This window comes from Gavia stellata, chromosome 2 (assembly GCF_030936135.1).
Source record: "Gavia stellata isolate bGavSte3 chromosome 2, bGavSte3.hap2, whole genome shotgun sequence".
NCBI lineage: Eukaryota > Metazoa > Chordata > Aves > Gaviiformes > Gaviidae > Gavia > Gavia stellata.
Window position 1 is genome coordinate 82,893,630 of NC_082595.1, and position 22,653 is coordinate 82,916,282.

General features: G+C 36.5%; 1 protein-coding gene across 1 annotated transcript in view; it reads left to right on the forward strand.

Annotated features, from left to right (window-relative positions):
- The window catches only part of EYS (eyes shut homolog), a 939,662-nt gene that overhangs the window by 265,420 nt on the left and 651,589 nt on the right, over nucleotides 1-22,653 (forward strand). The window contains exon 15 of the mRNA XM_059831070.1: nucleotides 22,159-22,281. Within this exon, the coding sequence (XP_059687053.1) occupies nucleotides 22,159-22,281 (123 nt within the window). The remainder of the gene's footprint in view (nucleotides 1-22,158; nucleotides 22,282-22,653) is intronic.

The following is a 22,653-nucleotide window of genomic DNA, read 5'->3' on the forward strand; positions in this document are numbered from 1 at the left end:
GTTGCTTGCAGTGATGAGGCAAGCTATTAATAACTGAAGTCATCAATAATATCAGACCAACTTTTCTGTCTACATATGGCATACATGATTTTTATCAAATATACAGTATCTTACAAATATGTGAATTTACATGCTTCAGTGTGGCTTTTTCTCTATAGAGTTAGATTGGTACTACAGGCCAGCTTCTATATATTGGAATGTAGTATCTTTTAATATAACCAGCTAATTTAAATATATGATGCTTCTATAGTATAACTAATTGTTGGGGGTTTTTCCTGCTATCTTTATTGTGGGTCAACTAGTCATCACGTGATTGAAAAGTAGCAAATAAAACATGAAATGATAGTACTTTTCAGTTGCAGGTTTTTCGTACTCTTAGGTCACTTGCATTGCATTAAACCTTTTTCCACCATGTCAAGTTAGCAATATAATGGTAAAAGGATCAAGCTTATCTTTGGACAGAAATATTTGCTTATAATGGATAGTAAAAAGAAGTGGTTAAAATTATGTCCCTGTAAGAATTATATATGTTTTTATGTAAGAGATTTAAAAATGTATACAAGCTATTTAAAGTCTAATGTGTAAATAACTTGGAAGTTATTGAAGTGTGAAACATAAAAATAGTTCTCACAGCCAGCACTGGCACTAAATCATGGTGTATGTGCTTAAAACTAATTTGAACATATAGATAAATACATATGGGTATTAGTATATATAGAAGTGTACGCATGTGTGTATTATACATGTACATGCATATACATACAACCTCTTTCAAAATCTGAAAGCCTCGCAATAGATATTCTGCATCCTAAAAGTCTTGTCTTTTTTATTGTCATTATTATTAATTACTATGGCTATTTTGTTAAGACCGGATTCTAGTATGTTGATGTAATAGGTTAGTTTTACTTTTTAAACTGCAAAGCCTATGACTATATTTCATTACTCTTTCCATGGTGGATAAACCAAATGTCACACCTCATTTTGTCAAAGAGTATTTTGCTTTGTGCAATCACAAACACAACAATGAGTATGAAAACATCCGCCTGCTTTGCAGGACTGAAAAAGTGAGATCATATGCATGAAATTATTATTAAAATGCTGTAAGAAGTACATATATGAATTCTCAGACTACACACATTTTCCATTAATATTTTTGAACAGTTTTTAGATACAGTCTTTCTGAAGAATTAACACATCTACAAAATACAGGATGAAAATGAATGATTTAGATGGTATTTAGTCTAGGAAGGTATGTATGCATGCATATACTGGGTTTGAAAGAAGAAAGCAAGGGGGGTTATAAAGAAAAGAAGACAAATGATAGATAATAATTGTGTATCATAAGGACTATGAGCACAGAAAACAGAACAGCTAACATAGACCTACCAGTTGTTACAGCAGTTTCCACGCTTCTCCAATGAGCTGCAGGAAGTATCTTCCGGGATCTTCCTTTTTGAGCAACACCAGCAACAGCTAGAGATTATGCTTAAAGGAGTAGTGGATGGAGACTCCCAAGATGGGGGATGCTGGAAACTTATGACTCTAGCAACAGAAGGAATATTCCTTCTTTGCCTGAACACCTGCAGTTACTGAACAGGCACAGTGCCCTGAGAATGGGTGAGGACAAAGCATATCTATCAGAGAAGGCACTGAGGTCAGTGGAACCTGAACCAAATGCCTGCATCAAGCACAAGTGGTGGGTAATAGTACGAAGAGATTTCTTTCTGCAGGGGATGGAGGAACCCATCCGCCTACCTGTCTTCATTTCTTGGAAGACTTCCTACTTGTTGGGGGGTTGGATGTCAGATCCTTTGGAGACACTGCTGATGTTCACCTTGCCCTCAGACTGCTACCTCTAGTTGCCCACCCAAATGGGAACCAACAGTGCTACGAAGGGAGACCTGGAACAAATTGAAGAGTGACTACAGAGCACTAGGAAGAGTGAAGAAGGGCCTGGGGGACCATGTGGTGTTTTCCTCAGTCTTTTCAGTGAAAGTCAAAGGCTTAGGTAGGTTTGGGCATGTCATGCACATGAATGCTTTGCTGCCTGGCTGGTATTGCAGACAGACCTTTAGCTTTTAGTACCCTCTCTGAAGAACTCTGAAGAATCTCTGGTGAGAGATGTGGCCTAACTGACAAAGTGGAATAAAAGCGTTTTTGGCAACAGGCTTCCTACCCTAATGAGAAGGCTTTAAACTAGATACACCCCAGGAGGATTGCCTTAACGGGAAGAGAAGTGAAGGCAATGAGAAAGTGTGTAGGGGACAGAAAAGTGGGGGAGGCTCTCACACATTTCAAAGTTGCATGACTGAGGGTGTCCCTCTTCAGTACATAGGAAGAAATGCATGCAGCATCTCACAGAATCACAGAATCACTAAGGTTGGAAAAGACCTGTAAGATCATCAAGTCTAACCATCAACTAACACCACCATGCCCATTAAACCACATCCCACAATGCCTCGTCCATACGTTCCTTGAACACCTCCAGTGATGGTGACTCCACCACTTCCCTGGGCAGCTTATTCCGGTGTCTCACCACTCTCTCAGTAAAGAAATTTTTCCTAATACCCACTCTAAAATCTGATACAAACATGAGGAATTAGAAGTGTGTGTGCAGTCGCACAGCAATGATCTCATTGGGTTTAGAGAGACGTGGTGGGGTAGCCAACACAGAGTGCTGCAGTGGAAAGATACTGGGTCTTTAGGAATGATAAACTGAGAAGGTGAGAAGGAGGGGTTTCATGCTATGCAACAGAGAGCCCCAGATATACAGAGCTTTGCTTTGGAATCAATGATGAGCCAGTCAAGAGCTTATGGGTAAGGACTAGTGGGCAAGCCCATACAGGTAGCATGGTGGGCATCATCTGCCACAGACCACCTCATCAAGAAGAGAAAGTAAATTAAGCCTTCTTTAAACATCTTGAAGAAGTCTCACCATCGCAGGCCCTCATACTCATGTGCAACTTCAATGACCACAGTATTTGCTGGTGGTTTAATAGGGCTGGGCACAAGCAACCCAGGAGACACCTGCAGTGTTGAGAAAAAAAAATTGATACAGGTGATCAAACAGATGATAGGGGAGATGTTCTGCTGGACTTGTTGCTCACAAACAAGGAAAAACTGATGAGGGATGTAAAGCAGCCTTGGCCCCTGTGACTGAGTTGAAAATCTTGTGAGAAGACAAAAGTAGCAGAATCACAGCCCTGAATTTAAGGAGAGCTCATTTTGTTTGACAAATCTGCTTGACTGGGTCCCCACCCTTGGAGAGCAAAGGAGCCCAGGACAACCTTCTCAAACACAGTAATGGTCCATTCCAATGTGCAGGAAGCTGAGCAGACGTGGCAGAAGGATGAAGAAAACATGGGCCCATTGATGAATGATGTGCAGGTAGTGACAAAGGGTATGGAAAAGTGAGAGGTTATTCATGGTCTCCCTGCTTCCATTTACTAGTAAGTTCACCCTCAGTTGACTCCCAGATTGCTTTGCCTAGAGGCAGAATCTGTGGGAGTGAAGCATTATGCATGGCAGAGGAAAATCATTAAGAAGGACTTAAGAAAATTAGACATGCATAAGTATGTGGGACCTGATGAGATGCATCCACAGGTGCTGAGGGAGCTCACTGGTGTCATTGTGAGACTGCTGTCCATTTGTCATTGTGAGACTGCTGTCCATTATCTTTGAATAGTCATACTGATTAGGGGAGGTTTCTGATGACTGGAGAAAGGCGAAAGCAACGCCATCTTAAAGAGGAGGATTCAGACAATTACAGGCAAGTCAGCCTAACCTCAATCCCTGGGAAGATTATAGAACAAATGCTCATAGAAGCTGTGTGCAAGAACATGAAGGACAGGAAGGGGAATGGAAACAGTTACCATGGATTTACTGAGGGTGAATCATGCCTAACCAATCTGGTAGCCTTCTATCACAAAATAGCTAGCTCTGTGGATAAGTTGAGAGCAGTGGATGCAATTGACTTTAGCAAGGATTTTGACATGACCTCCCTGAGTAATGCTGTTGTCAAAATGAGGTATACAGACTGGAAAAGTAGACAGTAAGATGGGCTCAAAATTGGCGGGACCACCATGGTTAAAGGATTTGTGATAAGTGGCACAAAGCCTAGTTGGCAATTGATAACTAGTGGCATTCACCATTATTTGATACTGGAATAAAATCTGTCTAGGGTTTTTATTAGTGACCTGGACAATGGGTTACATTCTCAGGAAATTCACAGGTCATATAAAACTGGGGTGAATGGTTGATATCCTGAAGGCTAGGGTTTCTATGTAGAGAGACTTTGACAGGCTGGAGAAACAGGCCAACAGGAATGTCACAGAGTTCAACAAACAGAAATGCAAGTCCCACAGCTTTGGATGAATAATCCCATGCACCAGTAGAGCCTGGTGGCCAACTGGCTGGAATGCAGCTTTGAGAAAAAAGACCTGGGGGTCCTGGTGTTCAACAAGTAGAACATGAGCCAGCCATGTGTCCCTGTAGCAAAGAAGCATCCTGGGCTGCATTAGGAAGAGTATAGCTAGAAAGTCTGGAGATTACTATTTTTCTACTCATGACTTGTGAAACTGCATCTGAAGGAGCGTACCTAAGTTTTGCATTCTCCACTAAAAGAAGGACGTTGCCATAGTAGGGCAAGTCCAGCAAAGGGCCATGAAGATGGCCAGGGGCCTGAAGAACGTCATGTACGAAGAAAGGCTGAGGTAATTGGACCTGTTCAGCCTGAAGAAAACCCTAAGAGAAGATTTTAGTGGGGTTTACAACTACCTCATGGGAGGATACAGGGAAGACAGAGCAAGGCTCTTCTCAGTGGTGAAAATTGTGGCAGGGCAAGAGGCAATGGACACAGGTTTGAATGCATGGGAATTCTGATTAGATATTAGGGGGGAAAAAACCCACTATGAAGGCGGTTAACTATTGGAACAAGTTGTCTGGAAAGCTTGTGGAATCCCCGTCCTTGGACACATATTCAGACCTTGACAGGACAGTTCCCTGGACTACCTGATCTAGCTGGTCTTGCTCTCAGTGAGGATTAGACTAGATGGCCTCGAGAAGCCATTTCCAACATAAATTACCTTGTGATTCTATTACTAAATAAGGAATCTTTGCCCAGTTTTACGTATACTTTACAAATGTAATACTTTAATTTGAATTTTACTTGAACTGCCTGTGCCTACACGCACAGTCTTTAATACTGCAAGCATTTCTGTCATATCTACAAGTTTTCCATAATCTTCATTAGGGTGTCACCTTTTATCAATCAGCCTTGTAACTGAAAAAAACAAAAGTGTTTGTTTACATGCAATGCTTTTCCAAAGGCAGAATTTGTATGAATATTTAAAATCTCAAATATCATCTTTTCCCATGTGTTAATTTAGCCTTCCACTAGGAAATGGCTTCATATCTATACTGAATTTTAACAAGGGAAAAAACAAAATGAAAAACAAGCACTGTAGTGGTGTAGTAAAAAGTTTATTACAACCATAGTCTGTCATCTGGAAACCATGCCTTGAAATGGTAGAGAAGTACGGTCTGAGGAAGAAGTGAGGAGTCACTCTTTAAAGTTTATAACTTCTCACCATGTAATCTGATATTTAAGGAAATATTAATCTAGAAGATGTTGGATTTGTAGAATGTATTCAGAAAGGCAACAGAAGTGATCAGTGGAATAGAGCAAGTGCCTTATGAAAAAGCAAGGACCCTTTAAGTTTGTAGGAGAAAAGTATGAGGGAAAGAGAGGAAGCTTAGAAAGAAAATCATGAAAGCAGGGGCTAGGCTGAAAGCAGAACTGTTGTTCACCAAAGCCTGTTCGTAAGAAGCAAGAAGGCACTTGAAGAACCTAGTGGGATTTTGGACTAAAGCACATAAAAGAACTTTTAACAGATGACATGACATTTCTTAATTTGTTACCACAGGATGTGATGTAGCTAGAGAATTTATTTAGAAGGTTTGGTAAGGTATTAGAAAAATCTGTAAGATACTAAAGGATCCTCTGACTTCTTTAATACACCTGAATGCTTGGAGGTTTCAAAGGGAATAGACTGCTGGAAGTGGCTAAGCTAATATGCTCTCCCTAAATAGCCTCTCTTTTTCCACCCTCAGACAGTTCTAGGCTAGATGCACCATTGCACTGACCACACAAGGTGTTTCTTAGGTTCTTACAGGACCTTCTCATGTTTTTGTCTTTTACAAAACCTTGCACCTACTACACAGCTTCTTTCCTATCCCCGTTCATGCCTCAGAGATGTATTATCCCTGCTACACCTAACTGAATACATAAATATTTCTTTTTTCAATGGGATTAGTGGATGATTAGCATGATTGCTAAAGTAGACTGATTTTGAATCAGAAAATCCTGTCAATTGAGATGCTTGGATTGAAGGATTCAACCTAGAACCAATTTTTGTTCAACTTAATACACTGAATCAAAGGAGCAGTACTTCTGATTAAGAGTAAACTCACACAGAGAAAAATTGTAAATAAAATTCTTCCTTTTTGGAAGGTTCACTGTTATTAAAGTTTACTGTACCATGAAATAAGACTATACTTTCTTTCAAACCTTTCTGACAACCCTCATTATGAAGTAGAAGCCTATACATGAAAGTTTTCACTCCAGGAAGAGGCCTTAGGAAAAGTATTGCATGCTGTGACTCAAAAAATAAAGTGGATCATCAAGATTACAGATGGGAAATGTTTAGGAAATCATTCAGTCCTTCACGCTGCTACTGTACAATCACTCTTAACATAGAATTTGTAATGACTATTTTTTTCTTTGATTTCAAAGTTGCCTGATAAGAAAGTCTAGCTTTTTTTACAAGAAACTGTTGCTCAGCTTACTAAAAAGATTACCTGATGCATAGTTTAAAATTCCTATTACTAATTTCTTGCTCCAAGTTACAATTCATTTATACAATTTGTAAGTCATATATTTTTCTTTTACCTCTAACATCCTGACTTATACTGGGATAGCATTCTTTCTAAACAACTCCATCTAATCAGCTGTAGAAATGCTATTCAGCAGTCTACCACTTACAGAAGATGCTTTTGGTATTCATACAGCAAAAGACTACAGAACAGCTTGAAGGCAGTTGTTAGTGGACTCAATATTTTAGGGAAATAGAGGTTAATACATTCACATTTACTTTAAAACTTCCTTATGTCTCTATTTTTTTTGTCACAGATTTGTACTATTACTTGTTAGGCTCTTTCATTATTATTCTGTAACTTCCAGTTTCTTGCTGATATTAATTTTTATGAACTTACCCAGTTTTATACTTGTTCTCTGTTTTTTAAGACTATTTTATCTAGATATATGCTTTAATTGTAGGTTTGATGTTTTTAAGCATCTAACATTTAGATTTAGATAACTAAAATTTCTTGAATGATTCCTTGTTGACATTTATATTTTTCAGTTTAAATTCTCTCAGCTGATTTTTTATTCTAATTGTGTTTAATTTTGTAAGATCTGTCATTTGAAACAGTTATACTATACCAGAGTGGTTTAAAAAAAGCTAGATATTCTTGGTGGACATATTAATTACAGTTAGATTTCTAATGTGTAATAAGAAATAGTAACCCTTGATAAATTTAAAATAATCCTGGAAAAGAAGAAGATGAGTTTGTTTGTTGGCTTTGTTGCTTAATTCAAATGCTACATTTACAGAGTAATAATAAATAAATGCATGCAAAATTTTGTTCATCTCTAGATAGTGCCATCAGGGTCATTTCTAAGCAATCTGTAAGCTGGATGATGATGTCTTCATCGTCTCTTCTTCTTCTGACTCTCATGTGTATGTATGCATAGCTATAGATATGCACACGAATCTATATGCATTTATGTATGTGCACATGTACAGAATCTTTCATACATCCTTTCCGAATATTTTCTTATCAAAGTAGATTATCCTGATATTTATTATACTTGCTAAATAACTCTATTATTCATAAACTTAATGGAAGACATACTTTAATAAGCAATACTCTTCTTTAAAGACAGTTCTAGGAATTGAGTAACAGGTTGTATATTTGCTAATGACATCCAGATAGGATCAACAAACTTTTTTCTGAATGCAGGCTGTACTTTTCTTTTTTAAGAACACAGATAAATTTATATAAATTAATTCTGCCAAACACTTCAGTTTTTTCTTATTTATATATTTAGTTCAGCCATTCAGTTGTAGGCAATTGCAGTGACATTGCTGTTTGCTGCTTACAAAATGAAAAGCTATAAATGTCAAGGCAGCAGAAAGACAACATCAGTTTGTCTGTTTTATCTTTTCAATGTCAGAAGAATTGTAATGATTTTGCAGTGCAATTTTATTCTGCTTTTAAGCCATATAGAGAATGGGCAGTTAAAATACTAATGTATGGTATTTGCAACATACGTAAATCAAATTTCGAGATATACATCCCTCTTCATTCTTTCATTATTTTCACTAGAAGAACAAGATGACAGTGCAGTGATTTTTTAAGTTTCCACACTTGTAATTGTCATACTTTTGTTTTAAGTTGCCATACATATTTTTAGTTGCAATACAGACCTTAATATACACGTTCCATGCAAAGGAAAATCTGCACTTCAACATTTATGTGAATAAAAATACTGGTAAAAAAGAACACAGTAGGTCCTTCCTGCAGTGTTCATGTAATTGCACAGACACTGTGTATTCAAAGTGTGCGTTATGATGTAATACATAATTGTGTATTCTGTAATACACTGGCAATTGTACCTTCTATTTGTTTATATTGTTCCCAGAAGCATAGTAAGGTTTTAATTTTTCAACCTAATCTTTGTTATCTGTTATAAAGTGGACATAAATGTATAAGAGCAAACAAAACTCGGCAATTTCTACTTATGTGAGATTTCATTATATTATTCTTACACAAATAATCATTTAGTGAGCTTTTGCACTTAAATACTGAAATATGTATATTTTGGTAAATTAAAAAGAGGTGAAACAAGATACGATGATTAAAAACATTTCTTGAAATAGATATACCTTTCAATTAAAGACAGTTTTTGCAAATGATTAGAAGTATATGGGGAAGGAAGAAGAAAATTCACATGATGGCATTACAAACCATTCATTATACACCAGCACATACTAGGCAGCATAAAGAAGCATGCAACCAAGTGTAGGAAAGGAAAAATATGGAATCCAAAAGCATTGTGATGAAAATAGGAAACAAGAAGCTAAGAAAGAGCAAATGAGAAGAGCAACATACTTCATAAATTTCATTAAAAAGTCTCTTACAAGAGTCTGATGTTAAGGGAGGCTGTGATGAAGAAAGTAAACTTATGATCAAGAGAGCACATGGCAAATTTCTCACTGTTGTGAAAGGATCCGAACTTATTAGGTGTAACAGATTTACTAAGTTACTTTCTCTTTTATAATTCCAATTTTCTTCCTGTGTTCCTACCTTTATCAGTATTGTGCTTCATGTCAGTGGCAAGTGAAATTTTCCTAAAAGAAAAAGAAAATAAGAAAAGCAAGAACAAGAAAAAATTGCTGGCTTTCTCTCTTTTTTTCCAAAAATGTGCTATCATTTATGAGGCTAAAATATAGGAAAAAAAATCTATTTATTACCAGCTCATTTGTAACGTCAATTCAATCCTCCAACCCTAACAGATGACTTAAAAAAAATGATATTTTTCTAATAGAAACAACACTATTTATTTCAAAGTGGATAATAAGACATTGAGTTACTGTTAACAAAACCAGACACAAAACAGTGATGTCTTGAGAAATACTGTAATAACCCATCACAAATCCCCCTGGAGAAGAAATATATCTATGACAGCCTTTAGCTTGAGTCTATTCATTTCTAAAACCACTATAACAGCAGTAACAGAATGGAATGGAATCATCTGTTCTCTCAATATTAAACACTTATTTTAAAGACCTGTTAAAACCATCACAGCTGTATTTCACAATTCACCAAAGTTATACTCTTCTATAAAGGATTTAACTCCCCAACTGTTGACTAATTTTTCATTTGCTCCTTCTTATATTTGGCATCTCTGCGTTTTTCTTATTGTCTGATACATTAATGGAGTATGTTATCATACTTAAGCGCCTCTTGCTGATAGAATGAGCCCATTCACATATAATGAGAAATTAATAAGATTAATAAAACCCCCTAAGGTTTATTATTCAGGTAAACAAATGAATCAGATCTAGAAAGCCACTTAAATCTCTTTTGCATCTGAGAAATCTCAAGTTTTGTTTGTATTCATATAATCTCTGTCGAAAAGAAGCATCTGAGTTGTAGCAGCTCCAGATTTCTACCCCATGTTTTTTTCCAAATAGGTACCCTAAAAATGGTATCTCTCACACCCCTATTCTTCAGTACATATGATTCTTTTGTCAATGACATGCACAGATATCATTATAACTATATCTTTATGTAGAAAATAGATACCTTTCATTGCCATATGCATGTTTAGAACAAGGCCATCATGGCCAAAACTTAAATAATGCTAACTGGAAGGGTAAGCATGCAAGATTAGCTGCATATACAACTGACTACCTGTAGAAGGATATCTGGGCTTATTTAGGGTACTGTCATTGGTGAGAAAGAAAAGGAATAAGGTAAGACACTGATGGATCTCTCAGAAAAGAGAGCTCAAGCTGTTTATTAGCACCTTCACTATGGAGAACTGTCCAGAGAGTATTGCACGCTATATAAAATCTGTAATAATGTAGATAATTAGAGTTTTATGTTTCAAAAAAATTGTATTTTACTAGTCTCTTGATGATACCAACAGTCTTCTAAGACTGCAGAGAGTAACTACTTGTGCATTTTGACTGTTCGGCCACAGATATTTTAAAATTACATTTTCAAGATGTCACTTATATTCCACCAAACTTTATATCTTTAATGGCTTTTAGCTTGTTTTCAAAGCATACCTTGGAGATAATGAAACTTTGTTCCCCATTTCAAAGAATGAGAAACAAGCACAAAGTTACTGAGTTGTTAACAAAAAGCCTAAACTGAATGCATTATTAAGTATGTCTCCCTATTTGTAGTTACCATACGGAGGCAAGTACATGGAAGTTTTTATTTCTGTCACATAAGCCAGCTCTAAGCATGCAGGGACTAGAAAAATAATGAGTAATTCCTCATTTCCCTTCTACATTGTCAGACACAGGTGGCCAGAAGGCGGCAGACATGATCAGAGACAATGTTAAGAGTATTTTTATATTGTAATGCTTTGTTTCAATATACCTCCCCAAACCTGCCTTGGACAATGCTTCACAAAACAGCTATGTGAGACAGTTCCTTAAAGGAAAATTAAGCCAGTAATGTATGCATCCCACTTAGAGAATTCCATAATGTTGAGAAATGAAGCATTTGTTAGTAAGCAAGAACACTCACACTTTCGCCTTACCAAAAAAAAATATATATACGTGCATGGGGTGAGGTATGGAAGTGTATAAATATGCACGCCAACACTCACATACATAGTTTTCCATCATTTTTACTGTTAGATTTTTTAATTTTACAGACTTCCAAAGCTTGAGTTTTAGTCTACCTGTTGCTCTGCTCAGTTCTTCACATTGATGCAATATCTGACTCCTTTCTATCTTCTTCTGTTTCCGATATTAGAAATGCAAATAACATTTCTTTTCAGACATCCTTTTCCAGAAAACAGCTATAGACACCTAAAAATTTGATCAAACTTAATACCATGAATGACATAAATAACAGGCTAATGTATGTTTATTTTTATTTTCTTATTTGTCTTCCTGAATTTTACTTTAAAAAGCTTTTTGTATTGGGTTTGCATGGCAGCGCTTTGGTAGCGGGGGGGGCTACAGGGGTGGCTTCTGTGAAAAGTTGCTAGAAACCTCCCCTGTGTCTGATAGAGCCAATGCCAGCCGACTCCAAGATGGATCTGCCACTGGCTAAGGCTGAGCTAATCAGCAACAGTGGGAGCGCCTCTGTGATAACATATTTAAGAAGGGGGGGGAAAAAACGGGAAATGGCAGGTGGAGAGGAGGGGAGTGAGAATATGTGAGAGAAACAACTCTGTAGACACCAAGGTCAGTGAAGAAGGAGGAGGAGGAGAGGCTCCAGGCATGGGAGCAGTGATTCCCCCTCAGCCCGTGGTGAAGACCATGGTGAGGCAGGCTGTGCCTCTGCAGCCCATGGAGATCCACGGTGGAGCAGATATCCACCTGCAGCCCGTGGAGGACCCCATGCAGGAGCAGGTGGATGCCTGAAGGAGGCTGTGATCCTGTGGGAAGCCCATGCTGGAGCAGGCTCCTGGCAGGACCTGTGGAGCCGTGGAGAGAGGAGCCCACGCTGGAGCAGGTTTGCTGGCAGGACTTGCAATCCCGCGGGGGACCCACGCTGGAGCAGTCTGTTCCTGAAGGACTGCACCCCGTGGAACGGACCCATGCTGGAGCAGTTCATGAAGAACTGCAGCCCGTGGGAAGGACTCATGTTGGAGAAGTTCGTGGAGAACTGTCTCCCGTGGGAGGGACCCCACGCTGGAGCAGGGGAAGAGTGTGAGGAGGAAGGAGCGGCAGAAATGACATGTGATGAACTGACCGCAACCCCCATTCCCCGTCCCCCTGTGCCGCTCGGGGGGAAGAGGTAGAAAAATCGGGAGTGAAGTTGAGCCTGGGAAGAAGGGAGGGGTGGGGGGAAGGTGTTGGTTTTTTAAGATTTGGTTTTACTTCTCATTCTCCTACTCTGATTTTGATTGGTAATAAATTAAACTAATTTCCCCAAGTCAAGCCTATTTTGCCCATGATGGTAATTGGTGACTGATCTCCCTATGTCCTTATCTCGACCTACGAGCCTTTTCCTCATATTTTCTCTCTCCTGTCCAGCTGAGGAAGGGGAGTGAGTGAGCAGCTGTGTGGTGATTAGTCCAGCTGGGCTTAAACCACGACACTTTTATACTCCTGAGGAAAAGCATGCCCAACTTTATGTTGCAGAAACTATTCTCTTTTAAATCAAGTCATTGAACTTACTTCCTGTAACAAATTTAGTTCATCTCTAAAATAAGAATACTGCACTGAAGAACTCTTTATTTAATCCAGTATCATATCACACTATGGGGGGTAGCTCATCCTCTTATGTCCTTATTCTTGTCACATGAATTCTGAAAGGCAGGCAATGCCTCCGAGATGTGACTGATGGAGGATAGCAACACTGTCCACTGCTTGTGCTGATTTTACTGGGAGCTTCGTATTTCACTGATCTCTTTTTCAGAGATGTTAAGCTGAGTTGAATTTTGTGTAATTATCAGAAGTTAGAAAATACATATTAATTATTAATTACTATTGTTGTTTATATTGTTACTACTGCTTTCATATAAAAACATAGTTCATAACATATATTTGGTTTCTATTGAAATTCACAGGTATTTATTTCTCAGAAATATTAAATGTTTGGAAATTATATAGAACTGTCAAATAAATATAAGCTTTGAGGACACAAAAAAAAAATCTAAATTTTCTCCATCAGTCTCCATTACCGGTTTTAAGGAGGTGCTGTTTTGAATTAACTGTGTACTCTATTGAGGGAATGACAGAGCTATTTCTCCTCATTAAATCTTAATTCTTGCCACTAGAAATTCTTCCTATTCTTATTCAGAAAAAAATAGATTAGCATAATAGACACAATAGAGAGAGTTTTTGATGGTGATACACATTAAGGTAAGGCTATAAATAATGAATGGGTGTTGGATATGGAAGATACATCACTAAAAGTAAGTAACAGCAGCAAGCAATTATAAATCAATTAAATTAAAAGGAAGCCCAAAGACCACTATTAAAGCAGAAAAAAACCTCAAACCATAAGCCATCCCTATATACTCTATTAAAGCATGACTGTTGCATGTATCAGCATTGAAAAAAGGACACAAGAAGAAAGAGGTGACTGGATTTTGTTTTAATTCTAGAAAGGCAAAAATATTCCTGTGTAATTTACCTGTAAACTATCAGTGACAGAAAAAAAAAAACAAACCCAAACAGAAAGTCCTCTAAGAAATATGCTTTTATAAAACAGGCATTCTGAAAAAAACTTTTTAAGAATTTTTTCTTTCCTCATTTTCCTTTTTTTTAAGATGAAATATGTCTCTGCTTCTGCTTTCTCACTGATGGAACACCATCATTTTAATTCAAGTTAATCTTGCTACTGGTGCTCTAAATCAGGTGAGAATCAAGGCATGTTATTTCTTTATTTTTAACTGAACTAGCAACATTTGAATGGTAAGATTTTTTTTTTACTTCTAGATTTGTAATCTATTCCTGTGAAATATTATTTTTTATGTTTTAAAAAATGCCACTGGCCTAGAAGCTGAAGCCAGCTGTTACATACTGAGTTACTGGAAGCATTGCTTTTTCCCTGATTCTAACTGGTTTTGCCTGGTTTGGAAAGAAATACCTCAAATACTTATTTTGGTCATGTTACACAGAATTTGTTTTAAAAAATATCAAAGTATCATGTACAGTCGCTCCTTTATACAACAAGGAAAGGAGTATGTTTCTGGAGCTTAGCTTTAATTATCTGCTGAAGTATTGCCATTTTTCAGGTCCTGTAGTTATGTTTCATTAAGTGTTATCATATTAGACTGATCTATGAGATGATGCAACAAAAAAATGGAAAAATCAAAACTATTTCTATTAGGCAATTTCTTACTCTCATTTTTTCATTATGCATAAGGGAATTTATAAATGCATAGGTTTTGCATATAAATTACAAGAAGAGATTATATAGGAAAGGGTAATAACTTATCCATCGGTAATAAGAAACAAGGTAGGTACTGCAATACGCACCAGCTTCTCAGTATGTCTTGACATCCTCCCAAAAGAAGCCACAAACACTGACCACTTTGGAGTCCTTATGGTAAAATGAAAATAGATAACTGCTATTATTTCATAAGATTTTTCTTCTTCCTTTCTACTTTTGTGCCTATATTATTTTGCAGTTGTAAAATAGCATTAGGTCCTGTTCTAATGCATCATACCATGAAATAAGATAGTCTGACACATTCCAAGGCAGCAAGCACAGTCAGAATAAAAACTTATTCTGTGGCTTCTTAGAGTAAATAATAGAGAATCTGCAGTTGCCTGCTGTGTTACAGTAATCAAACTCCTGTTGTAATAGCTATAAGAAGTCTTCTGGTATATTTCTGTAAGATATATAAAGTATGCCTCTGTTCTTACTTAATCCTTTTTCTCTAGGTCTAATCCATCTTTTAGTGGAACTGACAAAAATGTTCCCACAGTATTGGAAGATGTATTTGGCCTTTATCGCTCTTTTCCTAGGTTTGAGGGGTTTTTTGAAAGAAAAACATTGTAGAGCAATAATTCTTTTATATCTTCTCATTAAATTGTATGGCGTAAGGTCCAGCTTGTCCAAAGCAGTAGAAATGGTCATTCCAGTCAGGCTGCTAAGAGAGAAGTGATGCACTCATTAGCCCCCACTGGCAGAAAGAAATTCTAGAGAGGGCGAGAATGAAGAGAAAGAAAGTGACAGAAAGGTCGGAGATCTTACAGAGACATATGAAGATCACTAGCAGCAGAGTTTATGAAGTCACTCCTTTTAAAAGAATTTTCTAGATAATTAGCTTCTGTTCTGCTGTTTTGCTCTATATTCAAGATGGGATGAAGTACCCTTAAAAAAAAAAAAAAAAGATGGGAGGAAATGTATAGCTGATATTTGGGTAATTTTTTAGAAGAGAGAAAGGAAAGTGTCGATCTGCTTCCTAACAAAGAAAGTTGTTGACATACGATGCCAAGAAGTTTTCAACATCCTTTCTGCTTGAGCAAAAATAGTCAAGTACATTGAACTGTCTAAAAGGAAGATCTTTGACCATAAAAAAAAGAAAAATCTAGAAAACACTTAGATGAAAATGCATACCTTAAAGTCTGTTTGGCCACAACTTCAGCTATGGTATTTAGAAATGATTCAGTGCAATTTCAGAGCTGCTGGCTTGTGGATAGGTCAAATAACAGAAAGGCAGAAAAGAGCAGAGGTGAAGTATAGAACTGTCAGGTCTAACTTGAATTCTTGAAAAAATACTAGAGAAAATGTAAAGATGAACTATTTATAAGTATCTGAAACCAACAAAAAGTTGACAATCAATCACTAGGTAACATGGATTTCTCAAGAGCAAAATGTGTGAAACCATTGCAATTTCTGTTCCCAGGTGGTAATAAGCCTTCTGGATAAGGAAGAAGTAGGTGATATATATCTTGAGTGCATCAGTATTCTTATAAGGAAACCAAGGGAACACTGTCTCAGTGAAACTACCACTAAATGACACGTAGCTCACTGGGAAAAAAAAAAAAAAAGTAAAAGATGATAGTGATTCAGCGTGGAAAAGAATTTCACTGGAAGTGTTTTGGGTCCATTAATGTTCTTCATCAATGACCTGGATGATGGAATTGGGAATATGGTAACTGAACTTGAAGATGACACCATTCTGAGAGAGAGACAGGCAAAAACTCTAGTAATGGTCTGGAAAAGAAAGAAGATTCAGTTGAGCCAAGACGCATCCTCTTTGGCAGTCATAAACAAATACATACCAACTGGGAACAACCGGGCAGTAATCTGCAAAAACAGATCCAGAGAATACAAGCTGAATGGGATTCAGCAATGTACCGGTGTTGTGGAAAAAGAAATCTCCATGCTGAGATATTTGGTCAGGAGTTCTGCTTGTGCAAGAAGTGATGTAGTTCCCTGCCATATGTCAGAGTGTACCAGCAAGCTCCTGCCAATCTGACTTGCTTTGCTGACTTTGACTTCCCAGGTTTATCTCAGACCTACCTTGTCAGTGCAGCCTGTCTAGTCATCACTGTGCTGTGGCAGACCCTGGTTACCAGCAGCTGACCTGCTCAGCTCTTCTCGTTTGGGCACTGTGGGACTGTATTGCTTGTCAGTGAGGTTGTGCACTGCCTGCCTTGTCATCGTATTCTCATATGAATAATAAAATTGATTAAAATTATTGAACTAAACCTAGCTGAACACAGTACTTTAAAATGTGGTGTTAAGATGTAGACCTGTCATACAGAGTCACCATGTGACATGATTGGAATGTGTGTGTTGCCAACCGTTACCCATCTCCCAAAGCCTATTAATATTTATTGCTCGAAAGGATTTATGCCTCTATACAGAGCTGTAGGTATTCAGATTTTGATCATGAAACATAGAAAAAAGTCATTATTATCCATCATGCTAGAGTTCATTGGTGAATGAAGATTATTATCAGAAAAGTACTGGTGTTCAGTAAGTAGTGACCAAACTGTTAGAGAACAGCTTGTTACTGTTAGAGAACTCAGTTTAATCTGACAATTTGTTAATTTGTAAATATGCCAGACAACTTACATTCAGGTACACAGAGTTCATACTAACCTGTAATTTCAGTCTGATTCCACAATGGACTGCATTCATGAAATGGAAATAACAATGCCCCGTAACTCTCCTATGTAGGAGCACAACTGAAGCATGTGTAAGTAAAAACAAACCTCCAGAGTTGAGCAGCACCTGCAAATGTATCAGCGAAGGGAAATTACTGCTCCTGTGCCAAGAATTTCTGCCTAACATGGAGGTGACTAGGACAAATTGGATAACAATGATTGCTTAGTAAAAGCCTAGAAGAGGGCCCGAAAGGCATGTGGATTCAGGTTCATATACGGTATACTTCTAACTCTCCAAGGTCTACCTGTGAGGTCTGTCCACTGGGAACTATCTGAATCAGAATTGATCTAGGCCGACCAAGCTTCATTTGGTCCTGGTCTTAGAGCAAATCCATCTTGGAGAAAAGATATTATCTGTAGCCTAGATGAAATCTCATTTTGTTGCCTGTGACAGGTACATCGGCTTGCCATCATTGTCACATTGGTGTTTACAGTAAACAATCTAATATGACTAAGGCAGAACTTCTGTGGTGTGAAGACTATTTTAAAATGTACATGTGTTTGTTGATAACAAAGTGAGTGAGCAGTAAGCAGAAGGTGGACTGACTGCTGTTTAAGATTCCTCTCCAGACTAAATTGAGCTTAAATGATGTATATAAGTTTTTGCCGAAAAAAATATTTCTTCAGTCTTCCTGTCAGAAAATCATAATACAAAATGCAAAGTGAGTTGTAAGGATGATTTTTCAGCTGCCAGTAGAGCATTATGAGGAATATCCAATTAAATGTTATTTCATCAGAAAATGCTGATATGATGGGATAAAAACTGACTTTTGGCGTAGAGGATTTATTTTTTTCACTTACTACTTAGTTGAGAAAGCTTTGCAATAAATTTAAAACTGTTGAAACACTTCACTTCAAACCTAAATGACAGAAAATTGTAAATCTGTTGAAATTAATTTGCCTTAGAATATTTATCTATTTATTTCAGGAATTGAGTATGTAGGTAAGAAACTGAAGTACAAACAACCTAAATACTCATAATAGCACATACTTATAACGTTTTAACTTTCTTTCAGATTATGTGTACAGAAACACAAGTTTTGACTTGTCCCCAAGCTAGACTGGGAAATAAAATGACAACTGAATTTCTCACAGGAACAGAATACCATTTTTCAGATTGTAGCCATTGTTAGATCAGGAAGTCTGCTTGTGAAAATTAGCAGCCTCCAGAGAACACAAATCTTTCTTAAAGTCACATCTGCATCATTTCTCAGTCTCTTTAATTTTAGAACATAAAGTTTTTAAAACTTTCAGAGAGTAATTCTGTTATTCTAATCTAATCGCTGAAGTTCGAATTGTCTTTACTGAGAATTAGTGGGGTTTGATCTCTGAGTTCCAGAAACCCTATACGCAAGAAGGATACAACAGAGAAAATTGCATCTTCCACTGTGTCTTTTATAGTTGTGACTGACAACAAACGCATGTATTTATTAGAGCAGATGGTCACAATAAAATACTTTCCTGTTACATTGTCTGAGGCAACAGAAGCATTTTTTTCCCGGTCTTTCATCCAAAGGTGATGATTTTTCCTCTTTATTACCTTTTCTCTATTTTGTTCAACTATGCTATTATTATTCGCATATTTTTTACAATTTTTCCATTTTATATAATTTTTGCAATAAGTACAATTTTTATATTTGAAATTCTAGAGCACCAAAGCAAAAGTAGAATTTCCTTATGATAAGTGTTGAATGACAAAAACAATAACAATCACTCTATCTCAAAAATCAAATTAATAAAATGGCTTGTATGCCCACATCCAGGGCAAATGAGGAGAAATTAGCAACCCATTAGTATGTAAGAATCTTAATGACAGTGAAAATATTGTCCAGGTCTTAAGTTAATTAATTAAATTCTAACATTTGTTTCTTTCAGTTTGTTTAAGTTTTTCCCAGCTGTAATTTTAACAGGAACCATATAACTTTTTCCCCAGAAGTAGTATTTGTTCAATAAGAGTGAATGAATGCACATGAAATCCTGCTGTCCCTGACAATAACCCTTAATGTGAGGTTCCAGTTAATAGCTTCAGATGTACCTGCCATCCAGAATGTAAGAAGCCATGTAGTGAAATTGCCATAAATCACTGTATGGCTGGACTATGTCAGAATGGATCACAATGCAATGATCTCCCTGGAGAGTTTAAGTGTCACAGTCCGACTAGTAAAAATCACTTTTGTCATGAGGCATTTGGGTTTGTCAGAAAGAAATGTCTGAAGAATGTAAATGTGGCATTTCTGAAAAAAAATATTTTAAATACTCTGCTGCTAAATTTCCATTATCTAAATTCATGAAGTATCTTTTGAGTGTCTGTAGCAGAAAAATAAACCGAGACTTGCTCATTTCTTTTGATAGGAAATAGTATATTCTTAAGTACTGCTGCTGAACCTGTTTTGATGAGAAACTTTATACAAAAACAGATGTTTAATATTAAAATTGGGCCCTGAAACCAACACCCTTTATTCTTCAACTTAGTATAGTAACTTCAGATATATTTGTCCATGCTGCAATACTTTAATTCAAAACAGAGAAATAAAAGCATACATAGGTTAAGATCTTTATTTCCAATCTATAAAGTTATTATGAATATTTATTTTTAGTTTGTCAAACAAAAAAATCATGTTGACTTTTCTATATTCAGTATCTCCACTTGGATGACAGTCACATAACCACATATAACAGTTATACATGTATCTGTGTATAACTGTTACCATCATTGATTAAGGTTTCCATTTTACTTCATCATAATTTTTTATATTAGCTTTATGTACTACTTCAGTAAGCAGATGTTAACAGCTATTTATGAAGGCAAAAATGAGAGAGATGCTTAAATATTTAATAGCAATCAACAGAGAAGAAAACTTCAGTGGTGTGAGAATGTTGCACAGCTGGTGTTTGGGATGGAATAGAAACATAGCTTGAAGACACCTTTCTGCATCTACTGATTTAGAAACCAAAGTGACTGCATGTGTAAAGCAATTTTAATATGCATTGTCTTGTATTTATGCCTCAAAGGGTTGTTATACAAGCCAGAATTTCTAAAGCACAGTATGTTTCAGGAATTTACCCTGATGGTCAGAAGTTGCTGTCTTACCTCATCTAACCAGCTGTTCAAAAACTAAAAAATCTTCCAGATCAGTAGCTCTTCAGTCATGCCCTAAGGACATGGTTTACATTTCCTTTAATTTGAAGATTATGCTAATCTAGGCCCAAGCAGGGCTGAACTTTTAAAATTTTGTAATAATTTATTACTCTGGATCTGCACTTAATAAATGCTATAAAAACAGGGTTATGTTTATTTTTTAAAGCTATCACAGTACACTGTAGGAATACAGATTTGTTTGAACTTTTTTGACCAAAGATTCTTCCTTTTTTTCCTTGTGTAAAACATTGGTGAACACAAGGTCAGATATGGGGCAACTTGACGGCATACTAGAAACTGTTCTGGTAATACCTATGTTACTGAAGCACAGCGTTCCTTTATAAATCTTTTTACATCTTAAATGTGAAGTTCAGATCTTCAGCCAGAGTTGGTATACAAGTTTGTAAGACATTGGAATTAATTATATTTAGCTCACTGAACCAAATCTCTGGTTCAAGTCTTTAGTGGCTTTTCATGCTGTAATTGTTAAATTATAATAAATTGGTTCAGTCTCTTTTGATCTTTGCTGGAACATTATTTTTGCAAAAAACTAAAAATCTTTAGAAACCTTTTAAGTGCTCGGTTAATAGGAGAACAGAAAACTATACTTCTTAAACTTTAACTCACACATTTGTTATGACAAAGTTACAACAAATATGTCCCAAATTTGAAACCTAGCATTTATATTCAGCACCTGTATCCTAGCTCCACACACAATGATTGATTTTTTAATTGTTTTATATCAATTAATTTAAAATATTTATTGGGTTTGAAAACAACTATTTTTCAGTGAAACAAAGAATATTTACTTGCAAGTATTTATTGTGTATGTTCTAAACTAAAGCTGCTGTCATCAATGAACCATGTGATTTTCTTGCTGGATGATGGCTTCAGAAACTATAATACCATGGCCAATATACCCTAAGTGTAAAATGTAGATTCATATTTTATCTTTGAATTGCTTTTTGATATTTTGTGCATATGTAGCCCTCAACAGGAAACATGGACGTTCAATGTTTTACAAGATTAGGTTTCTTATTAACTATAAGTTAACTGGTTCAAAAAATCAATACCAATAACCTGTCAAACCTGTCAGATCTTGTAATATCTGCTTTATAACAGAATGTATTGGGACAGCTTCCTTTTTTGGCTTGGAAACATAGGATGTTTTCTTACTGTGGTGTACAAAACACCACACTAAAAATGAGAAGGCTTTTATCAACAGTGTGCTTACTTATATTTCAATAAAAATAGGAATATCTGCATAAACCACTTGAAGAAATTGACATTCTATCAAATTCTCTTGAAGACCTGTTGTATCTTGAATGTTTTTTATTATTTTTGCAAGTACGGCTTTATCATACAGTTCTTTTGTTCCATTTAGAATTGCTTTGTATATGAAACTGAAACTTTCAAAGAAACTGGAGTATTTTACTCTATCCTAAATAAAATTTTGAAATATAAGTAAAGAACACAAAAGTACTTAGCAAAATTAGTCTCTCACTTGTCTGTTTTCTCAGACTAAATTAAAGTTTCTATGATGTCCTTTGTTACTCTATTTTTCATCAGGTTTTACTGGTCAGTTTTGCGAAGCAGACGTTGCTGCCTGCCTGTCACAACCATGTGGAGCCTCCAGCATCTGTAAAGACATATTGGATGGCTATCTTTGTTTCTGTGCACCTGGTTTTATAGGTGTGTTCAAAGGAGTGTTGTTTAACATGTTTAAGTCAGTCCTAAACCACAGAAAAGAAGGTTACTCAAAAGTAGCAATAGATATAATTTAGCAGTGTGCCTCTGATTCAGGAAGAAGCAACTTTTGTTTCCTGGCACACAAAAATACTCAGCTGTGTAAGAGTATTCAGCTGTAAATAATACTGACTACAAGGGACTATTTCCGCTCCAATAACTCTTACTTTATACTATTTTAGACAGGGTGTCTGTCTTACACTGATGTGATTGCAACTCGCAGCCATATGCAAGTTTGCCTTAATTTATCTGCTTTGTGCTTCCCGTAACAATAAGGCTGCAGTAACAAGGGCCTCAACTGCCAAATTTACATCCAAG